The sequence below is a fragment of the Myxocyprinus asiaticus genome, chromosome 6 (genome assembly GCF_019703515.2).
Source record: "Myxocyprinus asiaticus isolate MX2 ecotype Aquarium Trade chromosome 6, UBuf_Myxa_2, whole genome shotgun sequence".
NCBI lineage: Eukaryota > Metazoa > Chordata > Actinopteri > Cypriniformes > Catostomidae > Myxocyprinus > Myxocyprinus asiaticus.
This window is the reverse complement of record NC_059349.1, coordinates 43,348,843-43,370,305: the sequence shown is the minus strand read 5'-3', so window position 1 is coordinate 43,370,305 and position 21,463 is coordinate 43,348,843. Positions and strand designations below refer to the sequence as shown.

At 40.6% G+C, this 21,463-nt stretch overlaps 2 protein-coding genes across 5 annotated transcripts in view; both read left to right on the top strand.

The window, feature by feature from the left end:
• Positions 1-3,284, top strand: part of LOC127442053 (disco-interacting protein 2 homolog C-like) — a 71,414-nt gene extending 68,130 nt beyond the window's left edge. For all 3 annotated transcript variants that reach the window (XM_051699737.1, XM_051699736.1, XM_051699735.1), the window contains one exon: positions 2,107-3,284. In XM_051699737.1, the coding sequence (XP_051555697.1) occupies positions 2,107-2,359 (253 nt within the window). In that variant the 3' untranslated portion in view covers positions 2,360-3,284. The remainder of the gene's footprint in view (positions 1-2,106) is intronic.
• Positions 3,285-9,261: 5,977 nt separating this feature from the next.
• The window catches only part of LOC127442055 (extended synaptotagmin-2-like), a 51,696-nt gene continuing 39,494 nt past the window's right edge, over positions 9,262-21,463 (top strand). For both annotated transcript variants that reach the window (XM_051699741.1, XM_051699740.1), the window contains exon 1: positions 9,262-10,073. In XM_051699741.1, the coding sequence (XP_051555701.1) occupies positions 9,699-10,073 (375 nt within the window). In that variant the 5' untranslated portion in view covers positions 9,262-9,698. The remainder of the gene's footprint in view (positions 10,074-21,463) is intronic.

Here is a 21,463-nt window from a genome sequence, read left to right as displayed (position 1 = left end):
GCTCCAAAAAGTACATGGCTGTTGGCAGTGGTTTATTACATGTCTTCTGAAGTGATACGATCACTTTGGTGAGAAGCAGACCAAATATTCTGGATTTAACTCAAGTTAACCTCAGTCAACAGCATTTGTGGCATAATGTTGATTACCACAAAAAATTATTTCAAATTCAAACTTTTCTTAAAAAAAAAAAAAAGAAAAAAATCGAAGTTACAGTGAAGCACTCACAATGTAAGTTAATGGGGCTAATTTTTATAGGGTTTAAAGGTGGAAATGTGAAAATTATAATTTTATTAAATCACTTACATTAATACTTCTGTTAAAACTCATGTATTATTTGAGCTTTAAGTTGTTTAAATCATAATTTTTACAGTCATTTTATTTATTTTTATTTTTTATTGCGTTGTCAAGTTGTAAAATTGCTATAACTTTACACAGAAAATGTTAGTAAGTGATTTTGTCACACTAAAATCATGTTAAAACACATTGTTTATGTCTTGTGGCTATACTTTTGAAACGTTTAATGATTGGCCCCATTCACTCCCATTGTAAGTCTCATTTTGAATGGGGTGAAATTCTCCCAATTTGGAATGCCCAATTCCCACTACTTAGTAGGTCCTTGTGGTGGCGCAGTTACTCACCTCAATCCGGGTGGTGAAGGACAAGTCTCAGTTGCCTCCACTTCTGAGACACTCAGTCCGTGCATCTTATCACGTGGCTCGCTGTGCATGACACCGCAGAGACTCACAGCATGTGGAGACTCATGCTGCTCTCCGCGATCCATGCATCGCTTACCACACGCCCAATTGTGAGCGAGAATCCCTAATCGCTACCATGAAGAAGTTACCCCATGTGACTCTACCCTCCCTAGCAACAGGGCCATTTTGGTTGCTTAGGAGACCTGGCTGGAGTCACTGAGCACACCCTGGATTCGAACTCACGACTCCAGGCGTGGTAGTCAGTGTCAATACTCGCTGAGCTACCCAGGCCACATTTTTACTTTTTTTAAAGAAAATGATGAGCAAGTCAAAAGAAATTTTTGTGATAATCAATATTATGCCACAAATGCTGTCGACTGAGCTTAGTTTGTATTGAACCCGGAATATTCCTTCTAGTCCTTATTCACGAGACATCTTGACTTTTGCACTCTCCTTCACGCATTAACGAGAGAAGCTCGTTCACCACTTCCACGTGCTTGACACATACAAAAAGCGCTGTACACAAACCAAACACAGGGTTGCCAGGTTCTTAATTTTCAAGTTAAAATCATAGTCACGGATTGAGTTTATTTACAATACTTTTAAAATGTACCGCAGTTGCAGAAGGTTGATAATGATGTATAATAATACCAGGATTAAATACCTGGCAACCGCATGCCGCATCAGAGAATCACCCATCTCTAAGCCTGCACTGTGTTCTAATTGGGGCAGATGTCAAGATTTATAGTAAATAAGGATTTGATTTCTCACCCTAAGTGATCGTATCACTTCAGAAGACATGGAACATGCAATTTGTATGACAAATTTCTTGCTATGTTCCTCATTTGTCAGTCGCTTTGGATAAAAGCATCTGCTAAATGACAATGTAAATGTGGATGTGGATTAAACCACTTGAGTCATACATCTATGCTGCTTTTATGTCCTTTTTGGAGCTTTAAAGTTTTGGACCCCATTGATTTATATTGTATGGACAAAAACACATCATACATCCTTCAAAATATCATTGTTTGTGTTCCATAAAAAAAAAGAAAATCATACGAGTTTGAGACTGCATGAGAAAATGATGAGAGACTTATCATTTTTGGGTGAACTATCCCTTTAAACTGTTTGTGTTACTATTCAACATGACAACTAACTTGCTCAGCAAGATTCTCTCTTCAAACTGTTGCTCCACCATGACAGTAGTTGCCCTAAGAGAAAATTGACCATCTCTTTGGGCAAGTCTTAAGAAAGCCACGCATAGTTGAGTTAAAAATTGTGAATTATTCATGTAAATTCGTACACATTTTGGAACACAACTATGCATGTAATCCAGCTAGCTAGAAGCATTTGCATTCACATACTTCCATAGACTATGTTTTGGGCCTAACTCTCTCCCTCTTTCTCTCAGTGCGGTGTTCACATGGACTAATCTCTTAGTGGTGGTGGTGGAATTGGACGGTTCCGAGCAAGATGCTCTAGATCTGGTTCCCATGGTAACTAATGTAGTTCTAGAGGAACATTACTTGATTGTGGGTGTGGTGGTAGTCGTGGATATGGGTGTAATTCCCATCAACTCTCGTGGAGAGAAGCAGCGCATGCACCTGCGAGACGGCTTCCTTGCCGACCAGCTCGACCCTATATACGTGGCTTACAACATGTAGAAACACACAAACACAGTTTTTATCAGAGAGAGAATCATTGTCATAAATACAGGCACGACAACGATTTCCAGCACTACCCTCTTACTGTCAGCACTTCTGTTAGCAGTAGATTGAGCACCCTCAAAATAGCAAGCACACACATACACACACTCATTCACAGAGGGACTTGAAAGGACTGCTGTAGCATATCTTCAAGTTTTTATTTTTGCTCATTATTTCGATATTGTTGCTTTTTTATCTTGTGTATTAAGTTTTGATTTAAAGAACAAGGAATTTTTATATATTGCTGTTGCCAACTAAATTCATGTCATTTGTGTTTTTATAACTGCAATCACATCTAAATATATACATGTCATATTTGGGCTTCTGTGTGCTCTTTCTTGGCATATTGATGTTTTATGCTTGTTGTTGTCTTTGTTAGTACGCTTTTTCCAAGTTGTTTTAGTATGTCACATACCAACTCATTTAGCATGTTTGTTATACTTTTACAGATAATAATGTTGACATTTCATAACTGTTAATTATGTACAGAATTTGGTTCAGTTTTGTTTTTAATTGTGTCTTGCTTTTGCAGTATCATGTTTGTGATCTAATCGTTTCGGCTAACATGAGGCTATTTTATCATGTATGTGAAAAATATCATTTCTGCACTGTGAGAATACAGAGCAATGTCAACTAGAATCTGCATTCTAGATTAATTGCCTTGCTGCAGTTGATCTATACTGTTTTATGTTTATAGCTAAAGAAATGGAGAAATGGAAAGAATGACAGAGAAAGAGGACATATGCAAAATGTGTGTTTATCATATCTTTATTTATTTTTGAAGCTTCCATGACCTTATGGTAACTAGAGCACTTTGATTCAGTCACAATGTCTTTTCATATGTCAATAAAATATTTTCAACTATTCTTATTGTGAAAGCTGTCTTGCCAATATTTGTGAAAGGGGGGCTCACATTCTACATTCACTGTCATCTAGTGGACACATTACATCAACGCACCAGCACTGAGTTCCAATCATAGTATTTTCCTATACTGTACCTAGCTATGTCACATTGACTGAGCAGAAGAGTGTGTGGCACTGAATTGCTTAGTCTTCTTGGGCCAAGCTGGTTCTGCTGACCTATTGCATGCCCACTTAAAGCCCAACCCACATCTACACATCACCTCTTAACCAAACTGCCCTCAGCGAGGCGACTGAAGACAACAAACAGAATCACTACAATAAACATCTTCCCTAAGCTGGTTGTAGATGGTTTAAAATAGTCTTCTAGCCTGACCAGGTGGTCAAAGAAATGTGGTTTAGCTTGGGCTCATTGCTGTTTTTTTTCTTTTTTTTCTTTTGTTCTTTAGTAGTGCAGTCCAATTATATGTATGGACCTTACAATCTGCCAAACACAAATACAATCCTTAAAAACAAAAACCTCATTAACTATTTCAGTTTCCACAAAGTATGTGCCAAAATTATAAAATAAAATCAAGTTTTAAATTAAAGCTTTTATCAATTAATTTCATTATTTCCAATTGTCAGAAACTTGATAATTATTAAATTTAGGTACAGCTATAAACTAACTCATAGGATATATTAAGTATTGCATTTTGATATTTGCACTTGGTCTGCACAATAATAATAATAATTGTTGTTCGTTTTAAATTGTTTATTTAATATTTATATTTTACATTGATGAGCCAAAACATTATGGTCAACTGCCTAATACGCTGTGCCACCAAAACTGCCAAGGTATGGCTCTACAAGACCCCTGAAGTTGTCCTGTGGTATTTGGCACCAAGACATTAGCAGCAGATCCTTTAAGTCCTGTAAATTGTGAGGTGGAGCCACCGTGGATCGGACTTGTTGGTCCAGCACATCCCACAGATGCTCAATCGGATTGAGATCTGGGAAAATTGGAGGCCAGGTCAACACCTTGAACTCTTCATCATGTTCCTCAAACCATTCACGAACAATGTGTGCAGTGTGGCAGGGCACATTATCCTGCTGAAAGAGGCCACTGCCATCAGGGAATATCATTGCCATGAAGATGTGTACCTGGTCTGCAATGACGTTTAGGTAGGTGGCACGTGTCAAATTGATGTCCACATGAATGGCAAGACCCAGGGTTTCCCAGCAGAACATTGTCCAGAGTATCACACTCCTTCCATTAGCTTGTCGTCTTCTCACAGTGTATCCTGGTGCCATTACCTCCCCAGGTAAACGGCGCACAGGTTTCCCTGAGATGAAGGGAACGAGACAATGCGTCACTAAGCTGACGCTATGGGCAGTGTCCTTCTACATGACCTAGTTGAAATCTTTCTACAATAACAGCAGTATTGGCTATGGTATTTAAGCCCCACCCTTTTAGGCACGAAGCTGTCTGGCATAAAATCAGGTGCACAAACACCATTCATCAGAATTCCTCTAAAAAGCCACCTTTAATGCGGTGCAATTGGTACATGAAGTACATGTCCTTCCGATCTAATGACGCAAACCAGTCTTGAGGATGGATGTGCGATAAGATCTGAGTTAACATTTTGAATGGACGTGTTGCGAGTACGTTTCAAGCTTTTCAGAACTAGAATGAGTCGAAGCCCTCCGTCCTTCTCCAGAATGAGGAAATAACAGCTGTAAATCCCGCTGTGTGTGTCGCAGTCTCTATAGCATTTTTGTGAGGAGACTGTGAATCTCTGCATGCAACACCAGCGCATCCTGAGGTCAGACCACACATTGCAAAGTGCTGGTGAAGCGAGGTGGCTGGCGTACAAACTGAATCTTAAGACTCGATCGTTTTAATCACCCTGTCTGACACGCCCGTGAGAACTTGCCATGCATTCGTGGAGTGGGACAGCAGGCTTATTAATTCATTTGAAACAATGGCTGTGTCTCGTTTGGAAGGATGCGTCCTCCGGAGGTCGCATTTTTTGGCCGCATACGTCATCAAGGCTGTCTCGTTTTAGAAAAGCGAGTTTGACACTTCGAATGCAGCCTTCGAATGCGACCTTCTTTCATGGGAATTCGGAGGATGCATGAGGTGTATCCTTTGTGGGGACTCACAACCCACAATTCTTTGCTTCAACGGAAATGTCTAAACAAATTACGCCAATTTGCCCGTAAATATGATGTTCAAACGCAAGTAATGTTAATTCCCAAGTTGAAGTACCTCAGTAGATGGGTGCAGAGTATATAATATGTATAATTATATTAATATATCATTAAAATAAAGTATTAGACTAAAAGTACAACTGTAAAATCTATTTTTTTTCTCTTTACATCATTATAACTCTCCTAAAATGTACCTCATACATTCCCTTCCAGAAGGACTTTGTTCCCTTCTCACTCAAAGTGCTCGCGCTTGTTAAAGAGTGGCGTGCTGTCATAGCAACCATGTTATGTTCCGTTTCCGTTTGTCCTACGAAGGCCGTCTCGTGTAAACGTGGCTTGTTTAATGGAGGACACTCGGTATACTGCAGCCTTCAAAGGATGCATCCTACCTAGCATGCAGCCTTCCAAACAAGACACAGCCAACCTCTATCGCATTTTTTGGGAGAAGATTGTGTATTTCGGCTCGTAACACCAGCGTGTCTTTGGATGGAGCTGTGGAAGACAGAACACCGTTGAAACGGGGCGGCCGAAGTGCAAATTGGAGCGTATAACCATGTTCGGTCATTTTTAGCACCCAGTCCGAAATTCCCATAAGGGCTCGCCATGCGTCCACGTAACGGGACAGAGGGCAATTTGGTTTGTTCATTGTATGATATATTGCACTGCTCACCATTGGGAAGCAGTTGTACATAATGTGTGAGCTTTGAAGTGGGAAAGAGCTCTTCATTGAAAAAGTGTGAGTGTCGCTGAGGTAGCAGGTGTGGGGTTTTTAGCCGGTTGCTGGCCCGAGACAGAGCGGGAGCGAGCTGGCTGTGATGAAGTACTGCTCCATTTTGGCATAAAATATCTCATAGCCTGTGAGTGTTACTGAGTCGTGACGTAGCACTCAGCAAATCTATCCAAAGAACCACCGAAAAGGCCGGCTGGAGACACCGGAGCATCAAATAGAGCGGCTTTTTCTGCCTCACACATTTCCGTGAGGGTCAGCCAGATGTGACGATTCAAAACCACCAGGTTGCTCATTGACTTGCCAATGGCCTGTGCAGTGACTTTCATGGCTCCTAGTACTAAGTCCTTAGCAGTGCAGAGCTCTTTGAACATCTCTGGATCGTAGCCTTGTTTGTCCATTTGCTTGAGGAGCTTAGCTTGGAAAATTGGAGCAACGCCATCACGTGGAATGCTGAACCAGCTTGGCCCGCCACTGGCAATCTGCAATGGGGCAGATCTGCGGAACGTGGTCGCTTGACAGTACTGCAAGAACCATTCATCAAGGTGAGATTTTTCAGGTTCCTCTGGAGGAGACCACTCAAGACCGAGCTCTTTGACTGCCCTTGAAAGGACATGAAGCATCTCCTTGTCAGTGGTGTGTGCATGCTCCTCCCCTCACTGAGGGAAGGGGCGGCAATGTCCTCCATTGACCACTCGCCAGATGCAGCGAGAAACATAGCATCATCCCCAGCGTCAGAACCGGCAAATGTGATGAGGTCGTGTGCTCCTGCAGAGGGCCAATGCTTGTCATGCACATAGTGTATTGGCATAGACACAGTATATGGAGATTGAGGGGCTCATGGGGTGTGTGCTGGCACGAGGTCCACCTCAAATTCATCCTGCTCGACCTCTAGGCCACGCTGTGCCTCCTCGTGCGATCCCTCAGGAGTCACAGAAGAGGTGGGTGGGCGCGGGAGGTTGAATCGTCCTTAAGAACGAGGGTGATTCGCGAGCAAAGCGTCTTTAGACTCATGCCCTCACAGCAATGGCAGTCTGTCTTTATGAGAGCTGTCTCTGTATGGGCGCAGCCCAGACAGTGAATCCAGCTCTCATGATGATCTGACGGCGGGATGTGTCCCTCGCATAAGGAACGCTTACTGAACGACATCTTTAAAAAGACGCGAACATGTAAGCGTCTCTTTTAGTTATTTATATATACACACACAATATCAACAATAGCTTATAAGGATACAAAATTCCTGCCGAAGCGATGTGTGGAATCAGGATGCTGAAGCGGCCCATGCACCAGCGAAGCATCAAGTGGTGAGGTGGAGCAAATGTTCGCCGGAACACTGTAGCTGAGCGGAGAGTCTTCTCGTTGCTCGTGTATGTCGACGGCAAAGTAATAGAAGGCTTCTAGACAAGAGATAAATCACTGTCTTGAAGGAAGAAAATTCTGAGGAATGGTGTTTGCGTGCCTGCTTTTATACCGGACAGCTTTGTGCCTAAAAGGGTGGGGCTTAAACACCATAGTCAATACTGCCGTTATTATAGAAGGGTTTCAACTAGGTCGTGTAGAAGGGCAATCCTCATAGTGTCAGCTTAGTGATGCAATGTCAAGTGTACTGAATTGTAAGGGAACAGGACTCATCGGACCAGGCGACCTGCTTCCACTGCTCTAAGGTCCAGTTCTGATGCTTGTGTGCCCATTGTAGGTGCTTTCGACAGATGACAGGGGTCATCATGGGCACTCTGACCGGTCTGCGGCTATGCAGCCCCATTCGCAGCTGGGTGCAATGCACTGTGTGTTGTGAAACATTCCTCCCGTAACCATTATTAAAATTTTCTGTGACTTGTGCAACAGTAGACCTTCTGTTGGTTCGGACCAGACGGGATAGCCTTGGTTGTTCTCGTGCATTGATAAGATTTGCGTGCTCAACACCCTGTTGCCAGTTTGTGGTTTGTCCCTCTTCGGACCACTGTCGGCAGGTACTCAGCACTGCTGATTGGGAGCACCCCACAAGCCTTGTCGATTCAGGGATGCTCTGACCCAGTCGTCTGTCCATAACAATTTGGCCCTTGTCAAAGTCACTCAGGTCTTTACTCCTGCCCATTTCTCCTGCATTTAACATGTTGACCACGAGAACTGATTGTTCGCTTACCATCTAATCTACCCAGACCTTAACATGTGGCCTTGTTAGGAGATGATCAACGTTATTCGCTTCACCTGTGAGTGGTCATGTTTTGGCTCATCAATGTATTTTCTTTTATAGATAGATAGTTAGATGGATGGATGGATGGTCGAATTTTCTCATTTACCCAACCTCATGTGCCATCCCAGATGTTTGACTTTTTCACTTCTGAACACACAAAACAATTTTTTTAGAAGAATATCTTGGCTCTGTAGGTCCATACAATGCAAGTGAATGATGACCAGATCTTTGAAGGTCCAAAAAGCACATTAAGGCAGCATAAAAGTAATCCATAAAATTCCAGTGGTTAAATCTATATTTTCAGAAGCAATTTGAAAGGTGTGGGTGAGAAACAGATCAATATTTAGGTCCTTTTTTTTCTATAAGTTTTCTTCCCTTCTCAGTAGGTGGCAATATGCACAAAAAATGCGAATCACCAAAAACAAAAGAAGAAGAAAGTGAAATTAGAGATTTATAGAAAAAATATTTTAAATGTGGACCTGTTTCTCACCCACACTTATTATACCACTTCTGAAGACACGGATTAAACCACTGGAATTTTATGGATTATTTTTATGCTGCCTTTGTGTGCTGCTTTTTTTTTTTTTTTTTTTTGGAGCTTTAAAGTTCTGGTCACCATTCACTTGCATTGTAATTTAATTTTATTATTTATTTATTTATTTTGTATGGACCTACAGAGCTGAGATATTCTTCTAAAAATCTTCATTTGTGTTCAGCAGAAGAGAGAAAGTCATACACATCTGGTATGGAATGGTGGTGAGTAAATGATTAAAGAATTTTCACTTTAGGGTTAAATAATTATGTATTCTATGTCTTCATGTTTAGTTGAGTCCACATGATGGCGCTAACAGACATTGCTGGTGAATGCTCAATGCGACACCCTTATCCTGTCAGAGAGGTTACTACTGAGCCCAAAGCGGAGGGTTTGGTCAGAGAATGCGTGTGTGTTATTGCAGGATGTGGTAAGTGCGAGAGAGGTGGTGCCGCTCTGAGCTCGCGCGGGGACTATTGTGTGACTGCGAGACGTAGCGCGGGCAGAGACGGGCAGCAGCTGAAGGACTCGAGCTCGAGTTAAAAGTTCGTTGGAAGGGCGGATAATCACCGGCCGACAGCCGCTCCATACAAGGCAAGGTCGGGTGAGAAGCAGTTTAAGCAGAAGCGCTGATCCAATCATCTGTGCTGCTGGGAAGGGCCCCGGAATCGAGCGACGCGTTTTGTTTTTCTGTGAACATTTTTGCATATTTGAGATGTTTCTGTAGAAACTCTCTTACTTGTTTTGGTTAGTTTTTAGTTTTGTTTGTTTTTGGATTTTTACTTTGGAGATGAGTGCGTCAGAAAGCGTGAACCCTAACTCGGGACCAACAGTCAGTAAGAATGGACCCGGTCCGGTTTCGAAACCAGGAGATGTCAAAGAACCCGAGCCGGAGGTACCGGAGGAAGAGCCGCAGTCTTCGGTGACGGACGCCACGCAGATGGGAATTAAGTTCGCTAAGACATTCCTGCTCATTTTCCCCATCTACGTGCTGGGATATCTGGAGTTCAGCTTCAGCTGGATCCTCATTGTCCTCGCCGTGCTTTTTTGGCTTAAACGGAACCAGGGCAGCAAATTCGCTCGGGTGAACCAGACGCTGGCGTTCCTGGAGCAGGATGAGCGAGCGGTGCGTCAGACCTTTCAGAGATCGGAGCTGCCGCCGTGGGTGAGTGTCTTTTAGACTGTCCTTTACTTCATCTGTTAATGATTCACAACGGAAAGTTTGACTTCTGACCTCAGCCTTGACCTATAGCACTAATTCTGATTAACATAGCCCAGTTCAACCGGTGTGTCCTCGCTGTACGGGCGTGTTTGTGGTTGAAGTCTGATGTTGCTGAGAGAAGTTTGTGTATGTCTGTTTTCATAACTTGCATACCCGAATGACTCATTTGATTACAAATCAAATCTTGAGTCTTCACAATAAGACAGTAAAAAAAATTAAAAAATAAATATATATATATATATACACACAGTTAAAAAAATAATACGCCAGTAAAAAAAAATAAAAAAAATAAATATATATATATATATAATAAAAATATATACACACTACCATTCAGAAGCTTGGGGTCACTTGCCTGAAATGTTTCTCATGATCTTAAAAATCTTTTGATCTGAAGGCCTATGCTAAAATGTTTGAAATGAGTTTTGTAGACAAAAATATAATTGTGCCACTATATTAATTTATTTAATTATAAAACAAAAATTTTATATAAATATATATATATATATATATATATATATATATATATATATATATATATATATATATTAAAAAGTTTTTGAAATGGATGACCTGGACCAAATAATTAAGAATATATATATATATATATATATATATATATATATATATATATATATATATATATGTATTATATATATTATGTTTTTAAGAATATGTGATATTTAAAAGAAAGCATATCAACAGAAATTTTAAGAAACATAAGCATTTATTATGATAATTAGAACAAAAATGTAGAAACCATGTATGAATGAACATTTTCATATAAATATATATATATATATATATATATATAACTGAATGATTCTCAAACATTTCTAACGTTTGTCCAGTCAGCCAGAACCAAAGAATAAAAGCACTAAAAAAAATAAATCCTTAATGTCAGTGTCAAATATGATCTTATCTGAACAATTTCAGAAGCTTGTGTCACCTCTCTGTCTTCATTTTTGACTTTGTCACTGATCATTTTTTCCCTCTCTCTAGAAGTATTATGCCACAAACATAACCATTACCATTAATCTTAATTAAATATAATAGCAAACAAAAAACATGGAAGAGTCAATAAACAATATCATTGTTTATGAATACTTTGACATTAGATTATTGTTGTCACACACATGACTCAATGATAGAAATCCCTAATGTCTGTCTCCTTCAGTTTTTTGGCTGCTGGTTTTACATGAAACAATATTGGTCATTATTGGTCTTTTTCAGTGAAAAAGACTAAAAATAAAAAAAGGTCAGAACTTTAAAACTTGCTAAAAGTTACCAAAAATATAAAAAATATAAAATATTTTAATCTGTTTGTTTAACAACATTAATTTACACTAGTCATATATTACTTCTCTGTTTGTTTAACAACATTAACTTACGATAGTCAAAGATGACTTCTCTGTTTGTTTAACAACATTAACTTACAATAGTCAAAGATGAGTTCTCTGTTTGCTCACGTCTTGTCTCCGATAGATTGTCTGACAGGCTGTTGGGCTCATTAATATTAATCACGCTGTCTGCGTCACAATGTGGTCTGTGAAATGTGAGCAAAAACCAGTGGGATTAGCACCGAAGCACCCAACTGGCAGAGGCTTCCCCTGGGTGTTAAAGGTTTCATTTTAGGTGAACGGCTGCAGTTTTTTCCACTGCACTACACCAGGGGTGCTCACACTTCTATGGCATGAGATTTACTTTTTCATAATGCCATTATAGTAAGAACGATCTACCATGTATTGTAGACAGTGTTGTCATGATACCAACATTTGAGTTGTCGGTACCTGCATACCAGTGAAATTTGACAATTCTCGAGACCAAACTAATACTTACTAATTTGTTCATTAGGTAAACATTGTTTTAAGTTCTGAAGCAATTATGCAGGACAAGGAAACAACAGTAATAAGAACATAGAAACAAATTAAGAAAACAGTGCTTACGGTCGAGCCACGTGATGCCATGTGAAGGGCAGACGTGTGAGAGACAGCTCTGCGCACTTTGCTAATTTTTAAAAATTATTTTCATTATATAATCCGGTGAAATTCGATACACCCAGTTACACATTTACTGTTTGAGGTAAACAATGCAAAGAGGTCAAAATCCTCGGGCTCTGGAGACATTAAAAAACACTTACGGGTTCAAGATGAAAGCCCAGACTGATCTGTGGACCGGGGACTCGATTTGGATGGCGTGGAGGGAGAAGGAATCCAGCGTCAACTGTCCAACACGATGGTGATGTTGACGAAGGTACTTGCGGACTTGGAGGATCTCACTGTAATACGTCGATCGATTACGGAGATGGAAAACAAATTCTCTGAGCTAGTCACAAGAGTGACAGATGTTGAAAAACGAATCGATTATTTGGAGGCATCAGAGAGGGAATTAGCCTCTAATCTGCCCGAGACCAAAGTTGATTTGGAACGTGTTCTTGAAAAGCTTGAAGATCTTGAGAATAGAAGCCGCAGGAATAACATTCGAACTGTTGGAATTCCTGAGCATGAGGAGAGGAGAGATATGGTGAAATTCCTAGACAAGCTTTTCCCAAGTCTGCTCGACATAACAGGCCACAAACTGGAAATCGAGCGAGCTCACAGAGTCCCAGCTCACAGATCTGCTGAGGGAAAAAGGTCCCGATCGATTCTGGCCAAATTTTTGAGATCATCCGATAAAGATCTCGTGTTGCACCAGGCGAGGAGCAAAGGAAAGCTTTCTTGGAAGAATTACAATATTTTCTTGTTCCCGGACTTTGCGAACTCGACGAGAGAAACGCGATCGGTTTAAGGAATGCAAGAAACTCTTACATCAGCGGAAGATCACTTTTGCTCTGATGTTTCCGGCCAGACTGAGAATAAACACCAAGGACGGCAGCAAAGCATTTACATGTCCCAACCAGGCAATGTCTTTTATTGAAACAATGGGTGAGTAACCATTGGGTGTTTTTCTTGTGAGTGGATTGACTCACTGTACATACTCTGGCTTTCGGAGGAAGCTGGGCACCATTTTTGTTTCTTTTTGTATTGGCTCCGCCGAGTGGTTGGAGTTTGTTTTGTTTTGTGGATTAACACTTTTCCTTAAAGAAACTTTTGCATTGATGGAAGATCACTTTTACAATGAAGTTCCTGGGCAGATTGAGAATAGACACTACGGATGACCTCAAAATATCTACATGCCCACACAAAGGATGTCTTTTATGAAGTTGGCGGACTGTGTAAATCATGGGATATACTTTTATGCGACTTTTGACCATCCGAGGAACCGGGATGCGTGTTTTGTTTCCTTTTGTGCTGGTTCCGCCTAGCGGTTGGAGCTTGTTTTGTTAAGTAAACTACTTCGGGACAGTTATGGATGAATCTGTCAGTTCCTTGTGCTTATGCCTCCTGTTGGCTGGAGTATGATTTGTGGAGTATTTTCGTGGGACACTGGAATGATTATGTCATCTGCTGCACTCATCAGCTGGCTCACTGAAGATTCGTTTGCCTGACCGAGGAAACTGAACGGCTTTATATCGGCTGGAATTTGTTTTGTGAAGGAACACACCTTCAAGACAGTTCTGTGAATGAGTCTACATGTTCTGTGTGTTTATTCTGCCTATTGGCTGGGGTTTGTTTTACAAAATATTTGATGTTATGTAATTTTGCCATACAAATTTGTAATCCGATGGCAAAGTTGTCACAGGGGCTCTCGTAGACGTACATGGATTCTTTGAGTTTAAAGGGATTGATGCCGGTTGTGCACGTTTGTCTTTTTTCTGTTTGTTTTGTTCGGGGGGAAGTTCGGGGTTTTATTGTTGCATTAATGTTGAAATGTGGTCTTCATAATTTTGTCTTTGGCACACAATTTATTTTTTCTATTATATCAAAATGTCAAATGTTAATATGAGTGTACTATCTCTCTCCACATGGAATGTGAATGGGTTGGGGCACCCCATAAAAAGAAGGAATGTTATTTCTTTTCTTAAATGTAAGAAATATGATATAGTGTTTCTTCAAGAAACGCATCTTTCCCCGCAGGAAGCTGAACATTTTGGAAAGATATGGGGTGGACATGTTTTCTTTAGTGTTGGCTCAAGTAAGAGCAAGGGAGTCATTATATTGGTAAATAAACATTTACAATTCAAATGTCTCAAACAGTTTAATGATAAATTAGGAAGAGTAATTATTGTTTTAGCAGAAATTCAGGGGCAAAGTCTGATTCTGGCTAATATATACGCACCTAACGCTGATGATCAGGGCTTTTTTATAGATCTTGAAGGGATGTTGCAAGCCGCTGGCACCCCTCATGATATAATTTTGGGAGGAGACTTTAATCTTTTGATGGATTCAGTCCTTGATCACAGTGAAGCAAAAATGTGTAAGCCCCCAAGAGCAACATTGACGCTTCACAGGATATGTAAAAATCTTGGTCTTACAGATATTTGGAGACTTTTGAACCCATTTTTTTTTTCATCAGTCCATAAGATTTATTCTAGAATAGTTTTTTCTTTTTTTTTTATATCCAAATCCCTCATTTTATCTGTTGTTGATTGCTCAATTGGAAACATTTTAGTCTCAGATCAAGCCTTGGTCTGTTTAGAGGTGTTACCACATATAGAGAAAAAGAAATCATAAAGTTGTCACCTTAATGTCTCCCTTTTACAAAATCATGATTTCCAACAAATGTTAAAGACTGAAATCAATATTTATATGGAGACCAACTGGTCCTCGGTATCCTCTGTGGGCGTGGCTTGGGAGGCACTTAAGGCGGTTCTTAGGGGTCGGATCATACAGTATGCCTCATTCATCAAAAAATCCAAAGCACAAGAACTTATGGAGTTGGAAGGAAATATTAAAAGTGCAGAGGCAGAGCTGAAGCGCCGAATGTCATCTGATGGAAAGTGGAGTTTTGGTTATTCAGGGCAAGACAGTCATACGTTGAGTCAGGTGACAAAAGCAGGGAAGCTTTTGGCTAGATATATAAAGCAGAGAGAGTCTCTTTCTATCATTCCCTCAGTGAAATCTGCTGGTGGTGAAATTTTTACCTCAGCCATTGATATTAATAATGCCTTTAAAGTGTTCTATCTTGATCTTTATATTTCCACGTCTTCATCTACTGATGAAGATATTAGAAACTTTGTGGAACCATTAGATCTTCCTAAACTGAAGACTGAGCAAAAAAACGCTCTTGATTCTGAGATAACCTTGGAGGAGCTTGATGAGGTAATAAAGTCCCTACCTACTGGCAAGGCTCCGGGGCCAGATGGCTTTGCTGCTGAATTTTTTTAGATCTTATGCTACAGAACTGGCTCCAATTTGTTAGAAGTCTATTCTGAAACATTAAAGAATGGAAAGCTTCCTCCAACCATGACACAAGCCCGGATCAGTCTGATTCTTAAAAAGGACAAAGATCCAAGCGAGTGTAAAAGTTACCATCCAATCTCCCTGATCCAACTAGATGTAAACATTTTGTCAAAAATTTTGGCTAATTGATTAAGTTATGACATCACTTATACATATAGATCAGGTGGGATTTATTCGGGGCCGCAGCTCTTCTGATAACATCAGGCGTCTCATCAGTATCATGTGGTCAGTAGCGAATGATCAATCTCCAATCGCTGCCATCTCACTTGACGCCGAAAAGGCGTTTGATGTGGTAGAATGGGATTATCTTTTTAAAATTTTGGAAATGTATGGGTTCGGGAGTACATTTATTGGTTGGATTAAGTTACTTTATAGACACCCTGTAGCAGCAGTACAAACAAATGGATTAATTTCAGATTAGTTTACTCTAGACAGGGGCACTCGGCAGGGTTGCCCTCTTTCCCCATTATTGTTCTGTCTTGCCCTGGAACCATTAGCAGCCGCGATAAGAAAGGAGGATGATTTTCCAGGGGTGGTGGCGGGAGGTTGTGGTGCAAAAGCTTCTGCTTTACGCAGATAATATTTTCTTATTTGTCTCTGAACCTACTAGATCTATGCCTTGCCTCCACAGAATTATTAATTCCTTTTCCAAGTTCTCAGGATACAAAGTCAATTGGGCTAAATCCGAAGTTTTGGCTCTGACAGCATACTGTCCAGTAATGGCTTTCCAGCCGGGCGCCTTCCAGTGGCCCAAACAGGGCATTAAGTATTTGGGGATTTTATTCCCAGCAAATTTGTCTGATTTAGTTAGTGTTAATTTTGACCCTTTAATAAAAAGGTTTTCGAGTGATGTGGGCAGGTGGGCTTCATTAAATTTATCAATGATTGGGAAGGTTAATGTTATTAAAATGAATTGTATTCCAAGATTTAACTACCTGCTACTATCTCTCCTTGCTGATGTCCCCCTCTCTTATTTCAAGCAATTTGATAGCATAGCGAAGTCCTTCATTTGGAATGGTAAACGTCCCAGATTGCATTTTAATAAGTTACATAGGCCGATAGAAAAGGTGGGCTAGGCCTACCCAAGATTTTGTTTTATTACTATGCATTCAGTCTCAGACATTTGGCTCATTGGTCACTTCCACCTGAGAGAGCCTCTCCTTGGATTGTTATTGAACAGGCAGTTCTTGCCCCTATTTCGCCATTACAAAGTATCTCTATCAAACTAATCGGAAAAGTTAAGCTACACCCTGTTATTTCGCATTTACACTCGGTATGGACTAAAGTGTCCAGATTGTTTAAATTGGACACTTATTTAAATGTTGCCTCAAGCATATGTCAGAACCCAAGATTGTGTTTTGGCAAGTCCCCTTTCTGCTGGCCAGAGTGGATTGTGAGGGGGGATGCTACATTCAGTGACCTATATGAAAGTGGAGTGTTGAGATCGTTTGAAAACTTGGTCCAACATTTTGGGATCCACAGACCTCAGTTTTATAGGCATTTACAACTGCGCCACCTGATTTGCACTATTTTTGGGAGTAGCACGCATCCCCTAAGGAGGCAGATGCTTTGGGAGAGGTGATTGCGGCTTTTGGAAAAGGTCATGAGGCATCAGTGTATTACTCCCTGTTAATTCAGAGTCTGGGGGACGGAGCCTTAACTTCTCTCAAGAGAGTTTGGGAGAAAGATTTCAACTTGGCATTGGAGGAAGGAGTGTGGTGCTAAGATTCTTAAAAACATTAAGTCTGGGTGCATCTTATACAATTCAAAATTTTGCATAGATTTTATTGGACCCCCTCTAGACTGTATAGGTTTGGTCTTAAGACACTCCCACCTGCTGGAGATGCCAATCGGAGGATGGAGACATGGCCCATGTTTTTTGGTGGTGTGTCGAGATCCAGAAATTCTGGTCGAACATTCAGAATATTGTGTGCGACGTGGTGAGCACTCAGGTTTCGTTTTGCCCCAGACTTTGTGTTCTGACCGATGGGGCGGTCATCGATTTGGGGGATGGCCATATAGAGAACTGGGTTATTTTGAGGGGTTGGAGGTCAGCTGGTGCGCCCCCATATACAGACTGGTGCGCGGAGGTGGGGAGGGTGGCAGCTTATGAGGAGGTGTCATCGGGAAGACGGGGTGGCTTGGATATGTTTATACGGAAATGGGGCAGGTATTTGGAGATTTTGGAGGGCTCTCAGGTGGGGTGTGGAGAAAGTAGTGTATTATAGTTAGTATGATTATTATGTGTATGTATGTATTTATGTATGTGTGTGTATATATATATAGCGCATTTGTGAGGTCAGACACTGATGTTGGACGAGAAGGCCTGGCTCACAGTCTTCACTCTAATTCATCCCGAAGGTGCTCTATTGGGTTGAGGTCAGGACTCTGTGCAGGCCAGTCAAGTTCTTCCACACCAAACTCGCTCATCCATGTCTTTATGGACCTTGCTTTGTGCACTGGTGCGCAGTCATGTTGGAACAGGAAGGGGCCATCCCCAAACTGTTCCCACAAAGTTGGGACCATGGAATTGTCCAAAATCTCTTGGTATGCTGAAGCATTCAGAGTTCCTTTCACTGGAACTAAGGGGCCAAGCCCAGCTCCTGAAAAACAACCCCACACCATAATCCCCTCTCCACCAAACTTCACAGTTGGCACAATGCAGTCAGACAAGTACCGTTCTACTGGCAACCGCCAAACCCAGACTCGTCCATCAGATTGCCAGATGGAGAAGCATGATTCGTCACTCCAGAGAACGCGTCTCCACTGCTCTAGAGTCCAGTGGCGGCGTGCTTTACACCACTGCATCCGACGCTTTGCATTGCACTTGGTGATGTATGGCTTGGATGCGGCTGCTCGGCCATGGAAACCCATTCCATGAAGCTCTCTACGCACTGTTCTTGAGCTAATCTGAAGGCCACATGAACTTTGGAGGTCTGTAGCGATTGACTCTGTAGAAAGTTGGCGACCTCTGCGCACTATGCGCCTCAGCATCCGCTGACCCCGCTCTGTCATTTTACATGGCCTACCACTTCGTGGCTGAGTTGCTGTCATTCCCAATCGCTTCCACTTTGTTATAATACCACTGACAGTTGACTGTGGAATATTTAGTAGCGAGGAAATTTCACGCCTGGACTTGTTGCACAGGTGGCATCCTATCCCAGTACCACGCTGGAATTCACTGAGCTCCTGAGAGCGGCCCATTCTTTCACAAATGTTTGTAGAAGCAGTCTGCATGCCTAGGTGCTTCATTTTATACACCTGTGGCCATGGAAGTGATTGGAACACCTGAATTCAATTATTTGGATGGGTGAGCGAATACTTTTGGCAATATAGTGTATATATATATATATATATATATATATATATATATATATATATATATATATATATATATATATAATATAAAAATATATATATATATATATATATATATATATATATATATATATAAAATATATATTGATTTTATTTATTTTTTGCATTTCACTGTTATTGTATGATTTAATAAAAAAAGAAAACAGTGCTTACATTTACAGCAGTATTAATAGGTATTCAAGTATATGTTCAGAAATGGAAAAAAATTATAATTTACCATAAAACTTAATAGATCATGATTATAATACATTCATATTTTTAAAGCTACTAAAGTTATCCAGTCAAGAGCAATAAATAGTCTTGATTTCTTGTTATTATTGTTTGATTCATATTAACAGCATAGACAGGCAGGTCTATCAGGCTTGTACATTTACTTAAGACAAAACTTATTGTGTTTTAATTACAGTAATACCTCGTGTCAAGACAGGCATTTTACAGTGTACCGTCACACAGTAACAGTGGCGCGTGTCCGTCGTGAGTGCTTTTAACGCACACAAACACATTAGCACGCACAGAGAAAGAAGGCATCTGTCAGTCAGAAAGGCGAATTTCCGAAACATAGGATGGCAAGGGGATCGGTCCTTTATATTCAATGAGGAAAGTGATACCTGATTGGTTGAAGAATCTATAACCTTAACCCTAACCCTAAACCCATCACTAATGGGATGGGTAAATTTAGTTATTTATTGACTTCAATTGCATTGTTCCTACGCCCCTGGTTATACAGAAAGAGTTGTGAGAACTGATCGAAAAACGCTGTGCACACACTTTATTGTCCAACTTTAACCCCGAGAGACCCAAGCATTGATGTTCTTGACATATAATTTTTCACTTTTAAACATGTTTTTAGGAACATATTTTGCATTGTTGAACACAATTCAACACAAATGTATATGACTTTTTTTTATTACAACTTGTAAGGGTAAACTCATAAATAGTTAATAACTTTAAATATTTAAAATCTTTAAAACAATATTCTTTGCAAAAGATCATCTGAATATTATTAAAACTTGAAGAGTTTACATTTTCCTGTTTTTTTTTCTTCATGTTTTCAATTAAAAATGACTATTGTGTGACCATTTACATATGAAAATTAAGAAAACAGTTTTTGTGGTCATTAAAGCACAAGCAGACATCACACTTCATGCAGGCAGATGTTGTAAATCCATCTTTGCAGTACCTACATCTGGCTCTTTTTTTTGTCTTCACCGGCAAATGCTCCAAATTATCTTGCCGAATGCTGGGGGGTAGGACATTGCAGTGCATCTTTTTCTCTTTGGGAGCTGATGACCTCTCTTCAGCTGTGGATGGTCTGCCTCTCTTTGCAGTATTGATATGAGGGAGGCAGCCAGCTGTGCCTGGAAGTGCCTCCTTTTCAGGGTGTCTTTTTCTGTGATTTGCAAGGCTTTGCAATCACACCTGTGCAGCAACCAAGCATTGACTACTCCAAGTATGATAGTGTGCCAGAAGATTTTCTCACAACAGAAGGTCTGCTGACTTCAAGATAAGACTTTGTACGTTTGTCAAAACGCTTAATCTTCTCTTCTGGTTGTGGTACCAGCGACACCTGGCAGATTTGTTCTTGCTACGTGCTGAATCACACCTTTCATAAGAGGGACTATTCTCACTTTCCTCTTTTTCCTCACTTTGACTTTCTTCATGTCTTTCTTCCTTACTTTCATTAGTAAGATTCCGTTTCCTTACATCATTTTCTGTACTTTCTTCATCACTATCATTCAGTCCTCTGATTCAATTTAAAAATCACTTGTATCTCCGTGAATAATTGCCTCCAACACATCCTGAACTGAAAAACATCTTCCTCCTTTTGTCAGTGGCATTCTTAAAAGATATAAAATATGCCCTTCTCTTACCAACTGTATGCAATGTAATATGTGTAGTACAATTTAAAAAAAAGTTTAGTTAATGAGACAATGAGAAAACAGCACAGAAGAGAGCTGAAAATAATTTGGAATAGTTTATATATGATTTACTGAATAGGTTTCATTGTGTGAAAAATCTAGAAAAAAGTTTGACCGCTAATGCCCAGCATTGCATTTTTGCCACACTTAAAATATTGGTCTCATTTTATTTTTTTTTCTCCTCAATTTGGAATGCCCAATTCCCAGTGCGCTCTAAGTCCTTGTTGTGGCGTAGTGACTCACCTCAATCTGGGTGGCGGAGGACGAATCTCAGTTGCCTCCACGTCTGAGACCGTCAATCCGCACATCTTATCACGTGGCTTGTTGAGCACATTAACGCGGAGACGTAGCGCGTGTGGAGGCCCACGCTATTCTCCGTGGCATCCAAGCACAACTCGCCACGTGCCCCACCAAGAGCAAGAACCACATTATAGCGAGCACAAGGAGGTTACCCCATGTGAATCTACCCTTCCTAGCAACTGGGCCAATTTGGTTGCTTAGGAGACCTGGCTGGAATCACTCAGCACGCCCTGGATACGAACTCGCAACTTCAGGTGTGGTAGTCAGCGTCAATACTCACTGAGCTACCCAGGCCCCTCAGATTTAAGTAAGTTGATAATTTCAGGGCATGTAAGCTTTTTTCAATCACTAAACATGTTAGGAATTAAGAAAAAAAATATTTGATGTCAGATAC